At 48.3% G+C, this 24,824-nt stretch overlaps 1 protein-coding gene and 1 non-coding gene across 2 annotated transcripts; one reads left to right on the top strand and one right to left on the bottom strand.

The window, feature by feature from the left end:
• The first annotated feature begins 12,077 nt into the window (after positions 1-12,077).
• Positions 12,078-12,194, top strand: LOC117310024 (U5 spliceosomal RNA). The gene has a single exon (XR_004524289.1). It is a non-coding gene; the product is annotated as a U5 spliceosomal RNA (small nuclear RNA).
• Positions 12,195-18,736: 6,542 nt separating this feature from the next.
• On the bottom strand, positions 18,737-24,292 carry KIAA2013 (KIAA2013 ortholog). The gene is made up of 3 exons (XM_019930859.3): positions 23,080-24,292; positions 19,902-20,755; positions 18,737-19,441 (listed from the first exon to the last, which is right to left on the bottom strand). The coding sequence occupies exons 1-3, from the start codon at positions 24,110-24,112 to the stop codon at positions 19,424-19,426; spliced, it is 1,905 nt and encodes a 634-aa protein (XP_019786418.1). The 5' UTR covers positions 24,113-24,292; the 3' UTR covers positions 18,737-19,423.
• Between the last annotated feature and the right edge of the window lie 532 nt (positions 24,293-24,824).

Here is a 24,824-nt window from a genome sequence, read left to right as displayed (position 1 = left end):
AGCGCAAGGTTCAGTCCAGACACTTGAATTCTGCAGATTCAGGGACCACCTGGGGTGAGGGCTTCATCTAATTATCTGCAGCCAGCAAGTCTATGGGAGGGCTGACTGGGGGGATCTTGGCTGGTCCATATTCTGGCTCAGAGCCCTGTGGAAGCCGGGGAGAGCGTGGAAACTGGTCGAGGCTGCGTTTGAAAAGGGGGACACCTCTGGGAAGGACCAGGGAGGTTGGAGGCTCAAGGACTCCAGCCTCTCACCTGCTCTGGGCTCGGCTTCCCCTTAGGGTGTCCCTGACGCCCTCCTCTTCCCTCCGTTCTTCCTTCCTTGCCTCCCTCCCCGTCAGGCAGTGGAGACCCTTCGTTTCTGTCTGGGCTGGACCAAGCGTGTCGGGCAGGGCGGGTCCTCCCCTGCCCTGACTCGAAACAGCACACCTGTCTTGGCCGCGGGGCGGTGGAAAATGAGGACCTGTCTGGATCCGAGGGCGGCTCCTGTCTGGATCCGAGGGCGGCTCCTGTCTGGATCCGAGGGCGGCTCCTGTCTGGATCTGAGGGCGGCTCCTGTCTGGATCCGAGGGCGGCTCCTGTCTGGATCCGAGGGCGGCTCCTGTCCACGGTGCTGAAATGCGGCACCCGCTACAGGCCCGGCCAAAGCATCTGCCCTGCGCGCTCCCGGAGGAGCCCTGCCCTCCATGAAGCCCCCGAGTAGGATTTGTGGTGCGGTGTTCATGGCTCTTCTCTCAGCCTCCGTCCTTACGTGATCAAATCCTGCTTTCTGTCCCCTAAAATTGTCCCTAGTGCTTCCTGGGGATCTCTCTGGGCGGACATCATAGGCTGGCCCGTTTGCTCATTATTTGCACCTTTGTCTTACACTCCACGCCACCTCCCAACTCCGCCCCCCACTGTCTTTCTGGGGGGACATTGACGTTTCCCACCCTTAACCAGGCTTTTTTTCTGATTATAAAAGTAACTCTTGGGGCTTCCTTGGTGAGGCAGTGGATGAGAGTCCGCCTGCCAATGCAGGGGACACGGGTTCGTGCCCCGGTCCGGAAAGATTCCACATGCGCGGAGCGGCTGGGCCCATGAGCCATGGCCGCTGAGCCTGCGCGTCCAGAGCCTGTGCTCCGCAACGGGAGAGGCCACACAGTGAGAAGCCCGCGTACCGGGGAAAAAAAAAAAAAAAAGTAACTCTTGGGACTTCCCTGGTGGTGCAGTGGTTAAGACTCTGTGGTCCCAATGCAGGGGGCCTGGGTTCGACCCCTGATCAGGGAACTAGATCCCACATGCATGCTGCGACTAAGAGTTCGCATGCCACAACTAAGGAGCCCCCGTGCTGCTACTGAGGAGGCTGCCTGCCGCAACTAAGACCCAGTGTGACCAAATGGATAAATAAATAATTTTTTAAAAAAGATCATGTTATTAAAAAAACCCCTCTTATTTATTGCTGGGAATAAATTATTTATTATTAATATTTTATGTTTACTCTTAAACCTTTTATAGGCACACACGTCTTTTTTTCTACCTAACTGGAATATACTTTTGTATCTTTCTTTTCTACCAAATAAATTGTCAACATATTCATATGTCATTATACATTCTTTGGAGAAAAGCATTTTAATGGCTTCAAAATAGTCCAATTTACGGAGCTACCACAATTTAGTTAATTGCTTATTGCTAGATGTTCATATCACTTCCAATTTTATTTTCATTGTAAAAAGTGCATTTTTCCACACGTATATTTTTCTACATTTCTGTTCCCTTAAAATATATTCCCAAATGTGAAATAGTTGACTTGAAGTACATGAACTTTTTTTTTCTTTTTCTTTTTTTTGCGGTACGCGGGCCTTTCCCTGCTGTGGCCTCTCCCATTGCGGAGCACAGGCTCCGGACACGCAGGCTCAGCGGCCATGGCTCACGGGCCCAGCCGCTCCGCGGCATGTGGGATCCTCCCGGACCGGGGCACAAACCCGTGTCCCCTGCATCGGCAGGCGGACTCTCAACCACTGCGCCACCAGGGAAGCCCATGAACTTTTAAAATACTCTTTTTAAGACTCTTGATAACCAAGTGAAATTCTTTTTTTAAATTTATTTTTTTATTTATGGCTGTGTTGGGTCTTTGTTGCTGCACGTGGGCTTTCTCTAGTTGCGGATTCTTAACCACTGCGCTATCAGGGAAGCCCACCTGTGCTTTCTTTTTTTTTTTTTTTTTTTTTTTTTTAATTTATTTATTTATTTATGGCTGTGTTGGCTCTTCATTTCTGTGCGAGGCTTTCTCCAGTTGCGGCAAGTGGGGGCCACTCCTCATCGCGGTGCGCGGGCCGCTCACTATCGCGGCCTCTCTTGTTGCGGAGCACAGGCTCCAGACGTGCAGGCTCAGTAATTATGGCTCACGGGGCTAGTTGCTCCACGGTATGTGGGATCTTCCCAGACCAGGGCTCGAACCCGTGTCCCCTGCATTGGCAGGCAGATTCTCAACCACTGCGCCACCAGGGAAGCCCTGTGCTTTCTTAATAGCCATTTTCTCTACCAGTTGTTGACTGCAAGGCCTTGGGTGAGCTACTTCATGTCTCTGTTCAAACGTTTTTTCTGCATCTATTGATATGATGATGTGATGGACTAAATGAATTGATTTTCAAATATTGAACCAGTCTTGCATACCTGGGATAAATCCCACTTGGTTGTGGTGTATAATTCTTTTTATATATTGTGGGATTCAATTTGCTATTTTTTTAATATTTATTTTTTATTATTATTATTTTTTGGTTGTGCCGGGTCTTACTTGCGGCAGGTGGGCTCCTTAGTTTCAGCTTGTGGGCTCCTTAGTTGTGACATGTGGGCTTCTTAGTTGTGGCATGCGAACTCTTAGTTGTGGCACGCATGTGGGATCTAGTTCCCTGACCAGAGATCAAACCTGGGCCCCCTGCATTGGGAGCATGGAGTCTTAACCATTGCACCACCAGGGAAGTCCCAATTTGCTATTATTTTGTTGAGGATTTTTGCATCTATATTGATGAGACATACTTGCCTATAGTTTTCTTTTCTTGTAATGTCTTTGTCTGGTTTTAGTATTAGGGTAATTCTAGCCTCATAGAATGAATTAGGAAGAATTCTCATCTATCCTCTGAAAAAAATTGTAGAGAATTGGTATAATTTCTTCCTTAAATGTTTGGTAGAAGTCACCAGTGAATGTATCTGTGCCCTGTGCTTTCTGCTTTGGAAGGTTATTAATTATTGATTCCATTTCTTTAATAAATATAGACCTATTCAGATTGTCTATTTCTTCTTGTGCAATTTTGGAAGATTGTATCTTTCAAAGAATAGGTTCATTTCATCTAGGTTATCAAATTTGTGAGCACAGAGTTATTTATAATATTCCTTTATTATCCTTTTAATGTCCAAGGATAAAAGGAACTGTAGTGGTGTCAAAAAATAGGATGTCTCATCCCCCAGTTTCTTTCAGTATTGGACTGGGAGTCCTGGTTAGTGCAATATGATGAAAAGGAAATTAAAGGTATAGAGATTTGAGAATTCCCTAGCAGTCCAGTGGTTAGGACTCCGTGCTTTCGCTGCCGAGGGCAAGGGTTCAATCCCTGGTCAGGGCAAGGGTTCAATCCCTGGTCAGGGCAAGGGTTCAATCCCTGGTCAGGCAAGGGTTCAATCCCTGGTCAGGGCAAGGGTTCAATCCCTGGTCAGGGCAAGGGTTCAATCCCTGGTCAGTTCCACAAGCTGCACGGCTTGTGGGAACTAAGATCCCACAAGCCGTGCAGCATGGCCGAAAAAAAAAAAAAGGTATACAGATTTGGAATGAATAAATAAAACTGTCCTTTTCCACAGATGACATGATTATCTATGAAGAAAATCCAAATTTTTTTTTTTTTTTGCGGTACGCGGGCCTCTCACTGCTGTGGCCTCTCCCGTTGCGGAGCACAGGCTCCGGACGTGCAGGCTCAGCGGCCATGACTCACGGGTCCAGCCGCTCCGCGGCATGTGGGATCTTCCCAGACCGGGACACAAACCCGTGTCCCCTGCATCGGCAGGCGGATCCTCAACCACTGCGCCACCAGGGAAGCCCCCAAATAATTTTAAAAAAAAAACACCTCCTGGAACTGAAAAGCAATTATTACAAGGTTGTGGGATAAAAGGTAAATATATTGATACAAAAGTCAATCAATTTCCTATATGCCAGCAATGAACAAGTGGAATCTGAAATTAAAAACACATTACCATCAAGAGAAAGAGAAGATAAGACACAGATTTGGGGAGAATATTTGCAAAAGACATATCTGACAAAGAACTATTATCCAAAATATACAAAGAACTCTTCAAACACAATAAGAAAACAACCCCACGGGCAACAAAAACAAACAGACAAGTAGGACTACATCAAACTAAAAAGTTTCTGCATAGCAAAGGAAGCAATCAACAGAGTGAGAAGGCAACCTACAGAATGGGAGAAAATATTTGCAAATTGTATGTATATTATAAGGAATTAATATCCAAAATGGATAAGGAACTCCTATAACTCAATGGCAAAAAAACAAAAAAGATAAAAAATGAGCGAAGGACTTGAATAGACATTTCTCTAAAAATATACCAATGGCCAACAGGGGTATGAAAAGATGCTAAAAACATCTCTAATCAGGGAAATACAAATCAAAACCACAATGTGTGGGACTTCCCTGGCGGTACAGCGGTTAAGGCTCTGTGCTTCCGATGCAGGGGTGAGGGTTCCATCCCTGGTTGGGGAACAAAGATCCCACATTTGGATGGCTATTATCAAAAAATAAGAAGTGTTGGCAATGAAAAACTGGAACCCTTGTACACTGTTGGTGGAAATGTAAAATGGTGCAGGCACTATGGGAAACAGGATGGAGGTTCCTTAAAAAATTAAAAAGTAATACTATCATATGTTCCAGCAATCCCATTTCTGGGTATTTATCAAAAGAATTGAAATCAAGATATCAAAGAGTTATACACACTCCCATGTTCATGGCAGCATTATTCACAATAGCCAAAATGTGTAAACAACATAAATGTCCACTGATGGATGAATAGATAAAGAAATGTGGCATATCCACACAATGGAATATTACGCAGCCTTTAAAAAGAAGGAAATCCTGCTCAATGTAACAACATGGCCGACCCTTAAGGACATTATGCTAAGTGAAATGAGTCAGTCATTGAATAATTCCTCTTATGTGAAGTATCTAATATAGTCAAATTCATGGAAGCAGAGAGTAGAATGGTGGTTGCTAGGGGTTGGGGGAAGGAGACATGGGGAGTTGTTATTCAATGGGTATAACATTTCCTTGTGCAGGATGAATAACTTCTAGAGATCTGCTGAGTCGCATTTTGCCTATAGTTTAAGTGTATTGTACACTTAAAATGTTTTAAGAGAGTGTATCTCACATTAACTGTTCCTACTGCAATAGAAAGAAAGAGAGAGAGAGAAAAGGAAGGAAGGAAGGGGAGGAAGAAAAAGAAAGAAAAAAGAAAGAGAAAGAAAGAAAGAGGAAAGAAAGAAAACAAACATTCAGATTAAAAAATGGGCAAGACTTGAACAGACACCTCACCAAAGAAGACATACAGACAGAAAGTAAGCATATGAAAAGACGTTCAACATCATACGTCATCAGAGTTGCAAATTAAAACAAAGAAATATCACTACGACCTATTAAAATGGTCAAAATTCAGAACACTGACAACACCAAATGATGTTGAGGATGTGGAGCAACAGGAACTCTCATTCGTCATTGGTGGTCATGTAAAATTTTACACACACTTCGGAAGTCAGTTTGGGAGTTTCTTACAGAACTAAATAAAGTCTTACCATGTGATCCAGCAGCTGCACTCCTTGTGGTCTACCCAAAGGAGGTAAGAACTTATTTCCACACAAAAGTCTTCATGGGAGTGTTTATAGCAGCTTTATTCATAGTTGCCAAAATCTGGAAGTAACCAAGATGTTTTTCAATAGTTGTGTGTATAAATAAACCACGGTACATCCGACAATGGAATATTATTCGGCACTAAAAAGAAATGAGCTAGCAAGCCATTAAAAGACATGGAAGAAACTTAAATGCACATTGTTAAGTTTAAAAAAGTCAATCTGAAGGTCTACCTCCTGCAAAATTCCAACTGTATGACATCGTGGAAAAGGAAAAACTATAGAGACAGTAAAAAGATCAGTGGTTGCCAGGGGTTAAGGAGGAAGGAGGGATGAATGGGTGGAGCACAGGGGATATTTTACATTGATACTACAATGGTAGATAAATGTCCTTATACTTTTGTCAAAGCCTATAGAATATACAACACCAAGAGTGAGCCCTGATGTAAACCAGGGGTTTTCGATGGTAACGATGTGTCAATGTAGGTTCATAGATCATAACAAACGTGCCACTCTGCTTGGAGACGTTGGTAGTGGGGAAGGTTGCAGGGAGGTGGGCAAGGGTCTACAGGAACTCTCCGTACTTCCTGCTCAGTTTTGCTGTGAGCCTAAAACTGCTCTAAAAAATAAAGTTTGTTAATTTTTAAAAATCTAACGAAACAATTTCACACCAATAAATTTAAGAACATAGACAAAATGGATACATTTCTAGAAAAATATGAAGTGCTGAAACTGGCATAAGAAAAATTAATACATTTCTGTACATTAATAGCCAATTAAAAAATTGATATGAGAATCAAAAACCTTCCATCCCCAAAGCCTCAAGCCAAAATGGTCATAGATAAGTTCTACCAAACTTTTCAGGAGTATTTATCTCCTATCTTATACCAGCTGTTCCAGTCATTTGGAAAAATACAAAATTATATTCATACCTGACACCATACACCAGAATAAACTTCAAACACACCAAAGATCTAAATGTTTAAAAAAATGAAACCATATAAGTACTAGAAGAAAATATGAGCGAATTCTTTTTATAATATGCATGAGGAAGCCCTTTCTAACTATGACTCAAAACCTAGAAAAAAATAAATGATTGATAATTTGACTCCATCTTTAAAAAATACTTTTGCTCCGCAAAAATGAAAAACAGAAAGAAAATATTAGCAACTTACCTGGCAGATAGAGGACTAATATCCTTAAATATAAAGAACTCTTTAAAATTACTGGGAAAATCTTTCCTTTCTGCGATATGCAGCTGCAAGATGGTAGTGCAGGTTTCCAAGAAAAATTAACTGAAAACGCACACAAAAAGAGGTAGACAAATGGCCCTTAAACATACGGAAAGATGCTCACGGTTACTTTAAGAAAGAGAAATGAAAATTAAAACTATATTGGGGGACTTCCCTGGTGGCGCAGTGGTTAAGAATCCGCCTGACAGTTCAAGCGACATGGGTTCGACCCCTGGTCCGGGAAGATCCCACATGCCACGGAGCAACTAAGCCCGTGCGCCACAACTACTGAGCCTGCACTCTAGAGCCCACGAGCCACAACTACTGAAACCAGCGCATCTAGAACCCATGCTCCACAACAAGAGAAGCCACCGCAATGAGAAGCCCGCGCACCGCAACCAAGAGTAGCCCCTGCTCGCCGCAGCTACAGAAAGCCGGCGCGCAGCAACGAAGACCCAACGCAGCCAAAAATAAATAAATAAATAAATTTTAAAAAATAAATAAATAAAATAAAGGCCTTTCTATCACTTAAAAAATGTATGGAATCTAAAAGATTAAAAAAAAAAGACATCAAGATACCATTTCTCGCCTATTAAATGGGCAGAACTTCTCGACAATGTCCTATCGGCAGCTCCTAGTGGCCACCTGCACTTCTTGGCTCATGGCCCCTTCCTCCATCTTCAGAGCACATCACTGCAATCTCTGTTTCTACGTTCTCCTGTTCTGTGGTCAAATCCCACTCTGATGCCTCCTTAAAAGGACCATCTCAAGATGTTTAGTGTAAGCACATCTGCAAAGTCTCTTTTGCCATATAAGGGATTAGGACCTAGGTATCATTGGGGGCCATCTTTCAGCCTCCCACACCCACTACTGTCCATTCTAGAGCCAAAATCAGGGTACAGGGATTGGAAGATGTAATGGAAGCTGCTAATTTTCTACCTTGAGCCGCTTGCCCTACTTTTACCTGGGCACTGTGGTGTACTCAAAAAATGGGTTGTGGGACTTCCCTGGTGGCGCAGTGCTTAAGAATCCGCCTGCCAATGCAGGGGACACGGGTTTGAGCCCTGGTCCGGGAAGATCCCACATGCCGCAGAGCAACTAAGCCCCTGCACCACAACTACTGGGCCTGAGCTCTAGAGCCCGTGAGCCACAACTACTGAAGCCGGCATGCCTAGAGCCCGTGCTCCGCAACAAGAGAAGCCACCGCAATGAGAAGCCCGCGCACCTCAACGAAGAGTAGCCCCCACTCGCTGCAACTAGAGAAAGCCCGTGCGCAGCAACAAAGGCCCAATGCAGCCAAAAATTTAAATAAATAAATAAATGAATAATTTAAAAATGGGTTGTTATACAACAGATAAAATGCATGACCTGGAACTAGGTCTACAGATATACCCACACAAATAAATATTGAAAACATAAATGTTGCATGAAAAAGGCATGTTGCAGAAAGATGGATCAAATATATTATAAATCTGAATTTTAAAAACACAAGATCAAAGCTTTTCGTGTTTGGAGGACCCACCTCAGCTTTACTGGAGAGGAAGCAAATGCAGGTTTCAACTGTATAAAAACAGACCTAAAGCATATTTGGAGAAATGTTGACATCTCTTAAATTCAGGTGTCAGATGCACTTTCATTGGTTACAATTTTCTGTGGAGTTAGAAGTATTTCATGATTTTTTTTTGGTACTATTGTTGTTAATTTGTTTCCGCTTTACTGATGTATAATTGACAAATAAAATTGTAAGATATTTAAAGTGTATGTTGCATTAATTTAAAATACATATACATTACTAAAGGATTTCTCCCATCCAGTTAATTAACAAATCTATCAACTTACATATTTATATTTTCTTGCATGTGTGAGAACATTTAAGTTCTACTCTCTTAGCAAATTTCCATTATACAGTACAGTGTTATCAACTATAGTCACATGTTATACCTTATTTTTTTTACAGCTGAAAGTTTATAACCTTTTACCGAACTCTCCCTATTTCTCCCACCTCCCAGCCCTGGCAACCACTTTCTACTCTCTGTTTCTATGAGTTTGATTTTTTTTTTAAGATTCCACATATAAATGATACCATGCAGTGTGTATTATATCTGTCTGTCTCTGATTGGCTTATGTCACTTATCATAATGCCTTCAAGTTTCACCCATGCTGTTGTAAATGGGAAGATTTCACTCTTCTTTATGTCTGAGTAGTACTCCACTATCTATCTATCTATCTATCTATCTATTCCATTATATATATATATATATATATATATATATATATATATATATATATATATATAAAAAACACATCCTTTTTATCCATTCATCTGTTGGTGGACACTTAGGTTGTTTCCATGTCTTGGCTATTGTAATAATGCTGTGATGAACATAACGGTGTATATATCTTTTCAAATTAGTGATTTAGCCTTCCTCAGGTAAATACCCAGAAGTGGAATTGCTGGGTCATGTGGTAGTTTTCATTTTAATTTTTTGATTTAATTTTGACCTCTCCTCCTACCTCTTTGGAGCAGGTCCTCAGGGCTGTCTGAGGAGCTATTTCCCAGGCTGTAGTCCTCAGTAAGGTCCCTGAATAACGCTGAAAACCACAACTCTTTTTGTTTTTTGGTTTTGGGGTTGTTTTGGCCGCGCCGTATGTGGGATCTTAGTTCCCCTGAAAATTGCAAACCTCAATTGTGCATTTTTTATTGTGTTGACAAGGGGAAGATACTGACCAGCTGGTACATTTGGGGGTGGGAAGATAAGGCTCCTGTTCTCTCAGTGAAACCCTTGGGAGGTCATGGGCTGAGAGTGAGTCAGGGATGGGGGGCATGAAGGTGAGAGGAGAAAGTTTAAAAGGAGCATACTGGGGGTTGGACAGCCAGAGAAATGTCCAAAAAAACTGAGGCCCTCCTTCGAGTTTTGCTCAATTGTCTGATATTTCCAGCAGTTCAGCCACCCCAGAGCAGATGCTGAAAAGGCAGAGGGTGGGGTATTCCCAGCTGAGGAAGTTGGAGGGAACTTGGGGCAGGCAGAAGGAGGTGGATGGAGGAACGGGCTCCATCAACGCCGGTCTTTGGGGTGGAGGGATCACCATGCTCCCCCTTCCCTCCTTTCCTTCTGCTACCTAGGGCTTGGGGTCCTTCCTCTAACCTGAAGTCAGCTACTGCCCCCTCCCCATTTCCCACCCCACCCTCATCTATTGTTTTTCTTTTTAAAATTTTTATTGAAGTATAGTTGATTTTCCATGTTGTTTAATTTCTGCTGTACATCAAAGCGACTCAGTTATATATATATATATATATATTCTTGTTCATCTTCTTTTCCATTATGGTTTACCACAGGATATTGGATATAGTTCCCTGTGCTGTACAGTAGGACCTTGTTTACTTCCCCTCTCCTGCATCTTCATTCTCTCCCTCTGCGCTGCCTCCTCCCCAGCGAAGTTTGAACCCCTTTAACACTTTCCTGATGTCAAAGAAAGAAAAAGTCCTCCTCTAACCTCACACCCCTTCCGGCCGGTCTCTCTGGAGCCTTCACTCTCCACCCCACTCACTCCCTCATCAGCTCCCCACAGTGGGGCTTCTAACACTTCCACTCCCTGAAAACGCCTCTGGTCAAGGTCATGACTTCTGTCCCGTGACATCCACTGGCCTTTACAGTCCCCACCTTAATTGACCTCTGGTGGACATTTGACACAACTGACTGCTCCCTTCTGCCCTTGATTTCTCGGTGGTCCCCGGTCCTGGTCTTCCTTCTGCCTCCCTGGTCTCTTCCTAATGACCTTCACATGCTTCTCCTGCTGCATCAACTCCCCTCAATGCCACCATCCCCTAAGGATCTCCCTAGAATGTTTTCTCTCCTCGACTTTGACCCTTTCCCAGGCCTTGTCCCCCATCCAGGCCACCGTATTTCTCTCTGCTTTAATTCTCAGGCTCCTAATTTGCTTCCCCAAACCTCCTTGCTTTCCAACAATAGCCACACTTTAACCAGAGTGGTTGTCCAACAGTGTTTCTCAACCCAGCCGGCATCACACTCACCTGGAGGGCTTGTTAAAACCCAGCTGCTGGGCCCCACTCTCAGAGTTTCAGATTCAGTGGGTCTTGGAGTAGGACCCAAGAACCTGCATCTCTAACACGTACCCAGGTGACACTGATCTGCTGGTCCCAGGACCACTGTGTTAAAAAGCTAATCTGATCATGTATTCATTTTTAAAGCTCTTCACTGCCTCCCCACTGTCCTCAGGGTAAATCCAAGCTCTTAGCTGGCACTGATGGCCATCTGGTTACTTGCCCTCTCAGCACTGTGCCTCCCTGCCCGGAATACCCTCACCACCCGGCTCCTGTTCTGCCCAGATGTCATCTTCTGTTAACAGTGCTCATCACTGACACCTGGCTCCCCATCACACTGAGCACTCCTTGAAGATGAAATATTACGGTTATCACTCTATCCCTAGAGGCCGGCACGGGGTTGAACACAGTGTTCAATAAATTTTTGTTGAATGAATGAAGATAATTATTTCAAGCTTTTAAATTATTTTATTTTATTCTATTTTATTATATTTAACTCCAAGAGAAATTTTTACTTGTAATGCCACCTATAAAACAGACTTTTTCTAGCTGGATCAGCCTCAGCTCTCCATCCCTGTTAAGTCTCGCCTCCGTTCTGCCCCCTGGCGGTAGTCTCGGTCCCAGCACAAGATGAATGAACTATTTGAGGTATTTCCGGAAACCGGAGAGTAAAGACTGCGGTTTTAATTTGCATATCCAGAATGCATTGCACCCAGGACAAATTTTCGACTAAAAATGACTCGATTCTCCTTCTTTCTTTAATTATTTTTTCCTAGAAGTGAAAACTCTTTCATAGAATTGTCTGAGAAAAAAGCAGATGTTAATAGCTCTTTCAGTTAAATAATCACCATTACTGTGTTAGGGGTAGCAGTTACCCGAGGAATGCGTGCCGCCCAAGAAAAGGTATACTCTGGTTTCTCTTCAGATCGTATAAATCTTTCGCCTTTTACTAAAGATTTCCGTGGAGAGGAACAATTCTGAGTTTGTACCCAATTTTTTGAGGTCTTGCGTTTTGCAAGGCCAATGATAACGTTTAAAAATAGATTATCAGTTTTGGTTGTTCTAGTTGGAGTGCGATGTCTAACTTTGCGCACCCCGTTTGTTTTTCAGAGAGAAATTTGTTGTGGTTTTTCTAGACTGCTACCGTTTTGAAAACGTTGTTTTCAGTCTCCGTCATGGGAGTAAACGCTGTCAACCTAGTTAAAACAGAAGAACCGAACTACGGACAGTGGAGTAGTTGCTGTTGTTGAAGTGGAAGGGGTGTAGTTTATTCGTATTCTTTGGTTGCTTTTTCAGTGCGAAGTGCGGCCCGCGGTGGGAGGATTTCTTAAACTGTGGCGTGCAAGTTTTGGCGCCCCGGGATTTAATAATGGTGGTCAGTGGGCATAGTTCCCCCGCGTAATACAGAATCATAGTTTCGCGACCACGAACCTAGACGCCGTCCCCCGCATTAAAAAAGAGATTCTTAACAGTTGGACCGTGAAGGAAATCTTTAAAATTTTTTCTTCAGAAAGAATTTAAGCGTGGATTCATTGTTTCTTCTAGAGCGTAAGTATCGTTGTTTTATTCTGTTGAGGTAATTTAGGTTTAGAACAGAAACTCTACTATTTGCGAAAAATACCACTCAAGAAAGACGTTTGATCACGGTTACAACGAATTTGATAGAACCCGAACGGAAGTGAATATTTTAACCGATCACAGTGGCCAGAATTCAGCTTTCTGAGCCCGCATAACTGCAAAGCGGGCTGGGAAATGTAGTTTTTTCTCCAGGCAGCCATGACGTTTGCGAGATCCTAGGAGGGAGGAAGTGAATATGCGGAAAGAAAACTAGCAGCGTCTGCCCAGTAAAGAAAGGAGGGAATCCATCCGCACGTTTCCTTCTTGCAAGTTCCTTTGTTGAGTTTCGTGTTCCTGCCTTCCAGGTTTCTACCTGTAGCCAGATCTCCCATACATGTACAAGAAACCTCTCGGAGGCTGTCATGCGGCTGTGGGGATCACCCCTTCCCAGGCCCTTTTGAATGTTCTCTTGTGTAGAAAACCAGAATCCCAGGCTCAGGCAGTTGTCCTCCGTCTACCCCTGCCCCACTGGCGCGGGTAGCTTTCTTGTCCCCCTAGAAGAAGCGCTGCTTTTCTCACGACGAGGTCTGGTCAGTGAGAACGAAATACTGGTGACAGTGCTTTCTTGGGCTCTGAAGACCGAGTGTTCATCCAAAGTAGGGGTTCTAACATTTTTGTTGTTCACTTTCGGCAAAAGCAACGATCCAGAGTAACGAGCACGCCGAGCAGCCAGAGAGCTAGATATTATATGTCTCCGGGTGAAAGAGTGCGCTGCTCCCATGAAATTGTCTGGCCGGGGAAAATCGAACTTGAGTTCGCTGAAGACTAGATCTGACCACTAATTGACAGAAGAGCAGAACACAGTCGAGCTTGTCTGCATCTCTGCGGGGATGGACGCAATCAGCAAAGCCCTGGCTGCGAGGAGCTTTTCAGGGCGAACCATCAGATTTTTTCAACAAATAAATTACAAGAAGAAATGAGAGAGGGAGATAAAAAGGGAATCTATAGGTTAAAAGAGTTAAAAGAACCCATCTTACCAAGCAGAACTTACTGGGATTCCGGTTTAAACAAACACTATTTTCAGAACTTATTACATTTATGAGATGTCTTCATTTTTCAATCTGACCAGATATTTGATGATATTAAGGAATTACTGAAGAGTTTGGGGTACGATTATCATATTGTGGTAATGATTTTTGTTTTAACCTCCTTATACTTAGAAGTAGCTAAAGCAATATCTACAATATAAAGTTTTTTGGGGGGGTGGGGCACACCGCACAGCTTGTGGGATCTTGGTTTTCTGACCGGGGATGGAATCCACGCCTGCAGCAGGGAGAGCATGGAGTCCTAACCACTGGACTGCCAGTGAATTCCCCGGAAATATCTACAGATGAAATGATATTATATCTTGGATTTGCTTCAAAAGAATGAGTGCAAAGAAAAAGCCCCACCCCCCCCAAATAAAAAGAACAAAGACAAAAATAAAATTTTGTTTACGTGATGGTTGTTGGACTTGGTAACCAGCACACGGAGGTTCTTTATACTATTACGTCTACTTTTGTGAATGTTAAACATTACTCATAATTTAAAAGTTTTGAATATATTTTATTTATTTATTTATTGTTTTTTTGGCCGCACCGCTCGGCTTGTGAGATCCTAGTTCCCGGACCAGGGATCGAACCCAGGCCCCCTACAGTGGAAGCATGGAGTCCTAACCACTGGACCGCCAGGGAATTCCCTGAATACATCTTAAAACAACTTTGCGGTTGGTAACATATGCACTTCTTTATTAATAGATCAAATATTGGTATCTAGTGGGAAGTCTCATGACTACCAGCATTTCAAAGTCACGATGAACGTGAGCAATATTTCAAGATGCCTGCCACCACCGGGCGTGTCATGACTGCATCTGTGATTTCTATTTGTGACAATGATGCAAATGTCAAAGTTAATCATGGAAGGAGATGCTGAATTTCAGTTGGAGGTTAGCGAAAATAAAGATTTCTTCCAATCCAATTTCGCAGACCCCCTGACTTCTGTTCAGGGACCCAAGGTTTAGAAGTCCTGATCTGCATTCCCTTGCCTCTAGGCACATAATACAAACAATTACCCCTTGTATGGGGAGAAGGTTTTGAATTTATCAAAGCACCTTCACACAAGAGTCATTTATTTCATGGGAATTCCTAACCATCTTTCTGAAGTTGGAAGGTGTTACTAGACCCATTTTACAGGTGGGAACATAGAGCGTAACACATAACCCACTTGTTTGAGGTTACAGAATGATAATGACAGAGCTGGAGACAGAACCCAGGTCCCCTAACTCCCAGCCCACTCCCCACTCTTTCGCATCAAGCTCCCAGCTCCAGAAATGCTGCTTAGTTAACTTTTCTTGAAGTTTTCTTTTGAGAGACGCCACAGCCTTTCTCCTGAGCTCACCTGTCCTCCGTTTGGTCATCTCTCAGGACCCCCTTGAACAGCCACATTGATTCCTGTGGTGCTCGCGGGCAACCAGGAGCTCTGATTTCCAGCACTCTCCTTCACATACTAGCAGAGGTGACAATTAACCTGCCACTGGGAGAGTGTCAATCCTGCAAGGTGGTCAGTGACCTCTGGCAAGTCTCTTTCACTGTGTCTCAGTTTCTACTTTTGTAAAACAGGATGATGAACTGTCGTCCTTGGTTTTGGAGGAAGCTGTAAAATTGGCTAAAATTATGACAGTAACTAGGGGAGAGTAAGTGATTCATCCTCGGGAGAAATTATTACCTGTAATGTTATCATTGCCATGAGTTAGGGCCAGAGCCCACCTATACCTTGCCTTTACAGGTCAATGAGGTAGAACCATAAATCCCAACTCTCTAAGCTTATTACCTACTTTATTTCCCTTCCTGGACTCTATGCTCCAGACAAACTGAAGTATTACTGTCCATTGCCTCTCAAACTTCCCCATTTCTGTATGTCTACTCGTGCTCTGCCCACTGCCTGGACGGTCCTCTCCCACACCTTGACCTAGGATGTGGGATCTTAGTTCCCTGACCAGGGATCAAACCCATGTGCCCTGCAGTGGAAGCGCAGAGTCTTAACCACTGGACCGCCAGGGAAATCCCAAAGATTCACAATGAACATTTACTGAGTCAAATGATTTATTTGAAGCTTCCATCAGCCTAAGTCCAGAGGAGAGGCTCCCAGGAAGCACGATTATGAGACTAGGTAGCTTGTTCACAGCGAGGCTGCTTGCTCAGCTCAGCTGAGATGGGCCTCCTTTCTGCAAGGGGAGTAAGTGCCCCTCAGCAAGTGAGGTGATCCACCCAATCACCAGACCCCTAAGCCGATGGCCGGAGGTCAGACCACTGCTGCTTCTTGGGGGTGGGGTGGGGGGCTGAAAACAAGACCCCAAAGTGCAGGTTATCTTGTTCTTAAGGGTTTTTTTTAAGAGGTCAGGAATCCTTTTAAGAATCTGAGGAAAGCTACAGAAACTCTCCTCATGAAAAAAAAAAGTACATACATTTTGCAATTCCAGGGGTTCACAGGTCACTTGAAGCCAGGTTACGGACACTTGAGCAAAAAAACCTCTAAGGTTTTTTTAATCTAAGACCCTGCAAATGTCTGGATTTTTGGCTTCTTATCACCCTTGAAGAGTTCCATTCCTCCACTGGAAGAATATGACTGTCTTAGTCCGTTTGGGCTCCTACAGCGGAATACCACACACCAGGTGGCTTATGAACAACAGAAATCTATTTCTCACAGTTCTGGAGGCTGGAAGGCTGAGATCAGGTGCCGGCGTGGTCGGGTTCTGATGAGAGCCCTCTTCTGGGCTGGAGATAGCTGTCGTCTCTCTGCGTCCTCACACGGCAGGGAGAGGACTAGAGAGCTCCCTGGGGTCTCTTGTATAATGGCACTGATACCATTCATGAGGGCTCCACCCTCATGATCTATTCACCTCCCAGAGGCCCCACCTCCAAACACCATCACACTGGGGGTTAGGCTTCAACATGTGAATCAGCCCATAACAACGCCCACAGGAGAATCCAACTTCCTCTTGGAAAAACCCTCCAGAGGAGCCCCAGACCTCCTGGTTAGTGTCTTAACCCGAAGCAAAACTTGTGTTCAGGTAGTTTATTTAGGAAGAGATCCCGGGGGACAGCAGAGGGAGGCTGGGGAGGGTAAAATGGAGGGAGGGAAATTGAATCAAGCGTGTCTTCCCAAGTTCTTCGCCACTGTGGGCAGTGGGGGGCCTGATCTTGCCGTCTGAGGAGCCGTGTAGAATGTGTCACAGAACTGTCCGCCCAGGGGATGCCGGAGGGAGCACTGGTCCACTGGCTCCATCTGTCATGGGAGAATGGCTGCCCCTAGCAGCGATATCCTTGGCCTGCTTTGAGGCTACGCACATGCTGAGCGCAGAGCAGCTTCCTGAAGGTCAGAGAGAAGGTGAGGTCAGATGCTGCCAGGGACCTGCACCTGGAAAGAGCTGGTGGCTGCAACCACGGCAGGAGTGAAAGGTGGCCTGAGAGGACATGAGATGGGGCACGAGAGGCCAAGGTGCCCGTAGGTTTTCAGGGAGTTAATACATTTCCAAACCAACTTTTCAGCTGTTGGGAACTGCTGGGTAGTGTGCAATTCCATACCAGGTGTCTACCCCTGAAAAGCAACTTGACCAAGCCTCTCTGTGCATCCAGCCCAAGAAGAGAGCTCCAGTGCATTACCGGACCGTGAGAGGCAGACCCACTAGAGTTAGTGGATGGCCTGCTCCCAACTGAGGCTGAACTGGAGGCACTGCAGAGGCTCACGGCAGACGCCCAGCAGCTTTCAGAGTGGGCTGATGTCATCCCAGAGGGCAGGAGCAAATGCATTACCCACCCCATCCTGTGGGAGCCATCAGAGGAGTGTGTGGGGAGAGAGCATGGGCAGAAACAGAGTGTAGGGACTGAGAGAGAGGCTGGGCTGACAGTGAGCCCCAGTTTGCATCCCAGCCTGGGCTGCTCGGCCTTGAGCACATTTCCTCATCTCTCAAATTGGGATCTTAACCCTTAGCAACCTCCTCCCTGCATGAGGCCGTGTTGATGTAAAATACGTAACACACGTGCTCGCTTCAATGACCTATAATTCGCAAGTGTTCGTCTACTGAAATTCTAGTCGTTGGCTCGGTAATCTCCAGGCACAGGTACATGGGTTCATGTTTACATGTATGGGAGCCCACACCATGCCTGGTTCCAAGTTAACAGGGTGAGTGGGAGCCCTGAAGCGCTGCTCCTGTGGTCAAGTAACTTCCAGTTGAACGCAATGACTAGAGGGCATGTCACGCCAGACACCACAGCCCACCACACCCCGCCGCCAGCCAAGGGCCCCTGGCCAGAAGGGTGAGGCACCCCCAGGGCAGGAGTGGAAGGCGCACAGGACTGGAGCGACAGCAGCAAAACCAGAGCAACTCGTAGAAGAGCCTGAAACCCTTGTGTACTTTCTCTCCCAGCCACCTGCGGGGGCCGGACACTCGGCAACTTGGCAAGCAAACCAGGCTTCCTGGTGAGCCAGGGTGCTCAAAACGCCCATCTGGGAAGCCAGGGAAACCACCAAGACACTGAGGATGATGGTCCACACTCAGCCCGGCCCCTCTTTGCTCCATTCTCCCCACAAAGGAAGGACTCAGACCTTAGCTTCGAGAACAATCTGCAGGAGGCCCACTCAGGGTTTTTCCTGCCCCCGGTCCTATGGGCAGCAAAACCGGGGCAGGCAACTCTCTTTAGGGCAGGCAGGGGGAGAGGCACTGCAGCAGGAAGGGGCCAGGGTAATGTTCCTCGAGCAGCCCACTCAGCTGGGACATGCAGCAATCCCCCAGGTGGGCAGCACGGGGGCCACCTCCACAGCCTCTGAGTGGGCTCCTCTGAAGAGGAGAGGACGTGGGAAAAGTATACTGTCACCACGGCGGGGCCTTTGCTTCGGACTCCACCCAAAAGTCTGGTGACCGAGGAAGGTCCGATGTCTCCAGAGGTCTCAACCACACGCAAACCGGTCGTGGAGGTTTGAAAGAGATTTATTTAAAAACAGAACAGAAAAAAAAGCTTTGGTATTCCAAAACCCAACAATCATCGATCACTAGAAAGTTAAACACCTCCCCTAAAGCCCAGAGGTACAAAACCACAGATCTCCATAGGCTCACGATAAGAAAGACGCAATGTGCAAACCCGAGGGTGACGGAGACCCACCCCTTCACGCAGGCGGCGTGCGGGCCTCCAAACCTCCCGAGGTGGTGCATATTGGAAATCATTGCCAAGATTCCCTACCGAGAGTGGATGCAAAAGCCATCCAGCAAAATCTCAACAATAAATTAAAAATTCATTCAAGAAAGAACACATTAAATTAGGAAAAGAACACAGTTTTTCCTAGACAAGAGTCTTTTCAAAAGAGGGTCTATTTCCTGGGACAGAAGAAAGGGGGAAAGTGGAAAGAGTGAGTTCAATTTCAAGTATTTTCCATATAGGTTCACTTTATTGAGTCGAAAGCTTACAAAAGGTCCACCAGCCCCGCCCCTCCCGCTCCCTGATGCAAACTCCTGAACATCCACACGCACTTCGAGTCACTGGTGTCCCCCAACAAGGCACAAAAGGCTGGGTGCTTTCAAAGGATCCCTTGTTCGCAGCAGCAGGACTTTCAGTGCTGGGTGTCTTGTGCAAGTGGCGACTGAAAGCAGGACTGATGCCACTCAGACACTGGGATCTTCCTGTTCAATCAACAAGACAGGTCGTTACTGCTCACGCCAACCCCGGTGGACAGCTACAGAAATCTCAAGGGAAGCAGGCGATGGAGACACCCTGCTGGCACCCCACCCAGGCTCCGAGCCCGCCTTGCTGACAGCGCTTGGCCCAGGGGCGGGCTAGAGCTGCCACAGACTCGGGGGCCCAGGCGCCTCCTTAGGCGAGTGCGGCGAGTTCACGGGCTCTGCTCTGGCCAGGCCCGGCTGGAGCTCAGACCTGCCTCTGGCCCTTCTCCCACTCCTTCAGGTCAAGTGCTACTTCCTTCTCCAAACCAGAAGCCACAGAGCCCCTCTCTCCTGAGTCCGGGCTCTTTAAAGAGTGGGAGCACAGAGCTGGAGCTTAACGTACCCTCCACCCCACTACACTAGACTCGGGACAGAACGCGAGGCCAGGGCCCCGGGCTCTGGAGGCGCAGTGGCTTTATACCTTACTCCTGAAGAGGGGTTTGGCGCCAGGCCCACAGTACTCGTTGTAGATGAGCTTGAATAGGAAGAGGTGGAAGAGGGTGATGAGGGAGGCCACGCTGAACCAGAAGAGGAAGGGCAGCCCGGGGTCCTGCTGGGCCATGTGCTCGTCGTGGGCCAGGATGGCCTTGAGATGCAGCGTGTGCCGCAGGTCCTGCAGGTGCGTGAGGTCGGTGGAGATGTAGAGCAGCGGCGTGATGGGCTGCGTCACCATGACCGAGAAGGTGTGGCCCTGGGGCGCCGAGGTCAGCTCCACAGGCTCGTCCAGGCAGCCCGCTTCGCAGGCGTAGATCTTGACGAGCTGGCCGCGGGACTCCACAGACACGTGCAGGTACGGCTTGCCCTCGGGGTCCGCGAGCACGGCCAGGTTGATGTGGTCATTCTTGTAGCGGATGCCATGCAGGGCGTAGCTGTTGTGCAGCACGTCTGGGTCAGCCTGGAACTGGAGGTGGTTCTCGGTGAACTGCAGGCCGCCGAAGCTGAGCACCATGCCCTGCAGGATGCCCGGGGCGCCCGCCCGCACCAGCCCCTTGCAGCCGCGCTTCTGCAGGGTCAGCCTCCACAGGTCCCAGAGCTGCAGGATCTGCTGGATGGAGGACAGGCGGCCCGGCCAGAGGTTCCCAGCGTGCATGGTGGCGTGGCCGCTGAAGCAGTGATCTTCATAGTTGAGTGTCGACTCCATCTGGTCTCGCTCCCTGTGGCTCAGGTCGGGGCTGAGCAGTGGCGCGGGGGAGCAGGAAAGCATGTAGTACAGCGTCAGGTTCACGGTCAGGCCTGATGGAGTGTGAGCATCGGTGATCTTCTTCATTTCCACACCTGCAACACCACAGAGGTTGTACATTAAGGAAGAATGGCATGGCCAAGAGGCTGAGGTTATGAAACAAAGATCAAGAGCAGCAGAGACACGAAGCTTTTGTCCTCAGGGATGAAAACAGCAGCTCCAGTCTCCCACGAGTACGGGAGAGCAGCATTGCCTGGCTTCCTCACGTGACCACCTTGAGCCCTCTGGGCCTGAAACTGAAAATCCCGCCAGTAGGGCTCCTGCCAGAGCCCAGAAGAACACAGATTTAGCCAAGCCTAGGGCGCCAAATCAAAAGGCCAGTTTCCCGACTCCAAGAACTGTCACAACGCCCTGGCCAGTCGTGGGCTGCTTCTCTCTCACCGGGCCTGCAGCTTTAAACAACATCTGAGCACAGGATCGCACAGATTTGTATGAGCTCTAGACTCAGACAGCTCACCGCCCACATGGTGTCTCAAGCTGGATGTCTGACAGGCATTTGGGAACGGACAAGGTTTGAATCCTTCCAGCCCCATGCTAATCCTTCCCTAAATCACCTCCAGACACCCGCTGGAGCCCTCCCCCCAAATCCAGGAGTCACCCTCAAGTTCTCACTCCCCACAGCCAGTCCACAGAACGCCCAGTGGTTGCAGCTGCAAAAGTTTCCGACTCATCCACCTCTGCTTCCACGGTTGCAGCGCTGGTCCCAGCCACCGTCCTCTCAGCTGGGCTCCTGCCAAAACCTCCTATGTGGTCTCCACACTCTACTTCCCCCTCTCCCCCACACTGTCTACACTCTGACACAGCAGCACCGCGACCTTTAAAAACGTGCACCAGATAGTGCCTCCGCCCTGCCTCCCATCTCACTTAGAATAAAATTCACTGTCCTCACCAAGGCCCCAAGGTAAACCCTCTGGCCACTGCCACCCTCCCCTTGCTCACTACCTGCCAGCCACACTGGCCACTCAACCAAGCCCGCCCCTGCCTCAGGGCCTCTGCCCTGCTGGCTCCCTCCAGACCACCACACAGCGCTTCCTCTAGCTGTGTAGGCCTCAGCTTCTGCAATTCCTGCTCACAGAGGCCTGCCCGACAGCGGAGCTACACACTCTTAGCCCCACCCACTGCAGTCACTCACCCCCAAGCACATATTTTTATCTTTTCTCCTTATAACGCTTGAGCCTAAAAAGCTATCTCGCTTTTTTAATCCAAATTTCCGCTTTCTAATATCTGTCTTCCGCCCGCCCAGAATTTAAGAACCATGAGAACCGGAACTTTGTTCTGTTTGCTTCCGTATGCCCCACGTGAAGAACACTTTCTGGCAGAAGCATTCGATAAATACTTGACTAAATTAAAGGCTCTTTGAGCAACTATGTTTAAGGATTTAGACAACTAGAACTCTGGAAACCAAAATCTCTTAATCTCTCTCTCCTCTACACTAGGATTTCCTTTTCTTAAGCAGTCAAGGGGGCGAAGGAGTTTTCATTTGACAGGAGCATCCCACCTGCTGAAGAGATTCCACTACACCCGCCCCCCATGAAAAAGCTGCAGCCACAACAGCGAGGCCACAGCTCAGGCTAGCGGGAGTCATGTCAAGAAGCCCATGCCTGTCACCAGCCAGAAATGTGGGGAACTGAGTTAAGAACCCCGGGATCGGGCTTCCCTCGTGGCTCAGTGGTTAAGAATCCGCCTGCCAATGCAAGGAACACGGGTTCGAGCCCTGTTCTGGGAAGATCCCACATGCCGCGGAGTAACTAAGCCTGTGCGCCACAACCACTGAGCCTGTGCTCTAGAGCCCGCGTGCCACAACTGCTGAGCGCATGTGTCACAACTACTGAAGCCCGCGCGCCAAGAGCCCGTGCTCACAACAAGAGAAACCCGTGCAGCGCAATGAAGGTAGCCCCCCACTCACAACTAGAGAAAGCATCCGCGCAGCAGCGAAGACCCAATGCAGCCCAAAATAAATAAATACATTAAAAAAAAAAAAAAAGAATCCCGGGATCGGCCAGGCCTCTGACCTCCCAAACCACGCTGCTCAAATGAGGCTTCAGCCACAAGAACGAATAACAATAAGATCTGCCCTTTGCACTCCTCTTTCACGACCATCTCATAAAAGTCCTCTGAGGTACGTGCTACTGTTATTATTGAACACAAGCCCAGAGAGAGTAGGGTTCAAGGTCACACAGCTACTAAGTGGTGGAGCAAGAGTCAGCCCCAAATCAAACGCCACGCCCAAGTTTGAACTACCCCGGGACCCCGCCCTTCAGTGTCACCTCTGCAGACTCTGCAGGGGCATCTCCAGGATGGACCGTGCTCACCCTGGTGCAAGGTGTGGACGGTGGACCAAGCACTCGCCAGGCCTCACCTGGGCTGAAGAGCTGGGCCCAGAGGCGCTGGTGGTCCTGAAGCAGCTCCGCCGCCGGCATCTCCAAGAGCTCCAGCATTTCCTTCCGTGCCAAGTCCTGGAGCACCTTGAGCTCCTTGCCTGCTTTGCTTTTGAGCACCTGGGGGTTAAGAGGGCCGGAGACGTGCACCACCCACAGCACAGTCTCGTCCAGTTGCGTCTTGGGAGCCACTTGGAGACGGTTCACTAACTTCTTGGCGGCCACCACCAGCAGGTGCACCAGCCCCGTGGGAAAAGGCGGGGACCGGCCCGAGTAGAGGAGGAACTGATGGTCTCCGACCTTCTCCAGGGTGCTGGTGAAGGCCTTGGGGACCGGGCCGGCAGTGGGCCCGACAGTCTGCAGCGCGGCCACGCGTTCCGTGGGGTTGTTGAGCTGGATGCGCTGCAGATAGACGTGGGGTCGGCCCCGGTGCGCAAGAAAGTCCTCTTGCAGCAGCACGCAGTCTCGGCCGGATCCCGTGACGAGGCCGGAGGCCGAGGCGGGGCCCGGGCCGGCGGCCGCAGGGCCGGGACCCGGAGTCCCGAGCTGCAGGCAGCGCACCCGCCGCAGCAGCCCTTCCCGCAGCAGCAACACTGACTCTCCGGCTTCAGAGAGCGCGCTCAGCGGGCGCAGCTGCACGAAGGGCACGAAGTCCGGCGCCACGGCGGGCTCCCGCTCCCCAGGGGTCACCCACAGCCGGTTGGCGACCACGTCCAGGGCCAGGAAGCCGTTGGCCACCAGGGCCGGCACTCCGGGGCCCAGCGGTACAGCCTCGCCCCGCTCCCGCAGGCCGCGCCACGCGCGGGTGGCTGCCTCCAGACAGGCAGAGGGCTCGGCGGCGCCCGGCTCGCCGCGGGGCCAGGGCAATAGCTGCAGACCGCCCGCCGCCCGCCGCGCCCCGGAGCCCGCGAACCACAGAAGCAGCACCAGGAGGCCGAGCAGGCAGAGTAGGCGGCGGGCCCAGCTGCTCGACAGCAGTCCCGGCAGCCCCTTAAGCCGCTGCTGCAGCCACATCGGGCCGCCAGGCGCGGGCGCGGCGCGGGGGCGGCCGCCGGGCCCGCCGCCCAGCCCACCGGCCCGGCCGCCCGCGCCTCACTCCCGGGCCCGGACCGCGGCGCCCACCCCAGCCCCCGTCACAGGCGCCGCGGCAGCCGCCACAGCTGCTCCCTCCTCCTTCTCGGTTGCCTCCGGCCGTCAAACGACGCGGGCCGTCAAGCACCAGCTACTCTTTTGCGACAGATGGAAAAGGGGAGGGCTGAGGGAGGGGAGAGGGGCGTGCCCGGGAGAAGGAGGCGTGGCCACAGCGAGGGGGGGGCGGGCACCGCAGGGGTTTGACCACCAGTTCTCGGGCCTGAAAAGTCAAGTCCAGAAGAGGAGAGGGGTCTGCGGAGGACTGGAAGCGGCCAATTCATGGGAACTTAAAACAGAAACGAAAAAACCAACCGCGCTAGCCAAACCGAACACGTGTTGTGCCCCATTCGCTACTAATGGATTCAACAGCCCCAAGATTTTTAAAAAATAATTTTAAAAACTTTTTTTCTGTAAAAATGATCCTCACTGCAAAAAAAAAAAAAAGACTTAGTACAGAATAGTACCCCCCAAAAAAAGAAAGAAAGAAAGAAAGAAAAAGAAAAGTAAGCACTGTCAACCAGACTTCCTAGGATATATTTTGTTGACGACTCTTCCAGACCTGTCTGGCTGCATGTACAGCATATAGGACACAAAT

Source organism: Tursiops truncatus, chromosome 1 (assembly GCF_011762595.2).
Source record: "Tursiops truncatus isolate mTurTru1 chromosome 1, mTurTru1.mat.Y, whole genome shotgun sequence".
NCBI lineage: Eukaryota > Metazoa > Chordata > Mammalia > Artiodactyla > Delphinidae > Tursiops > Tursiops truncatus.
This window is presented reverse-complemented; position numbering and strand designations above follow the sequence as displayed.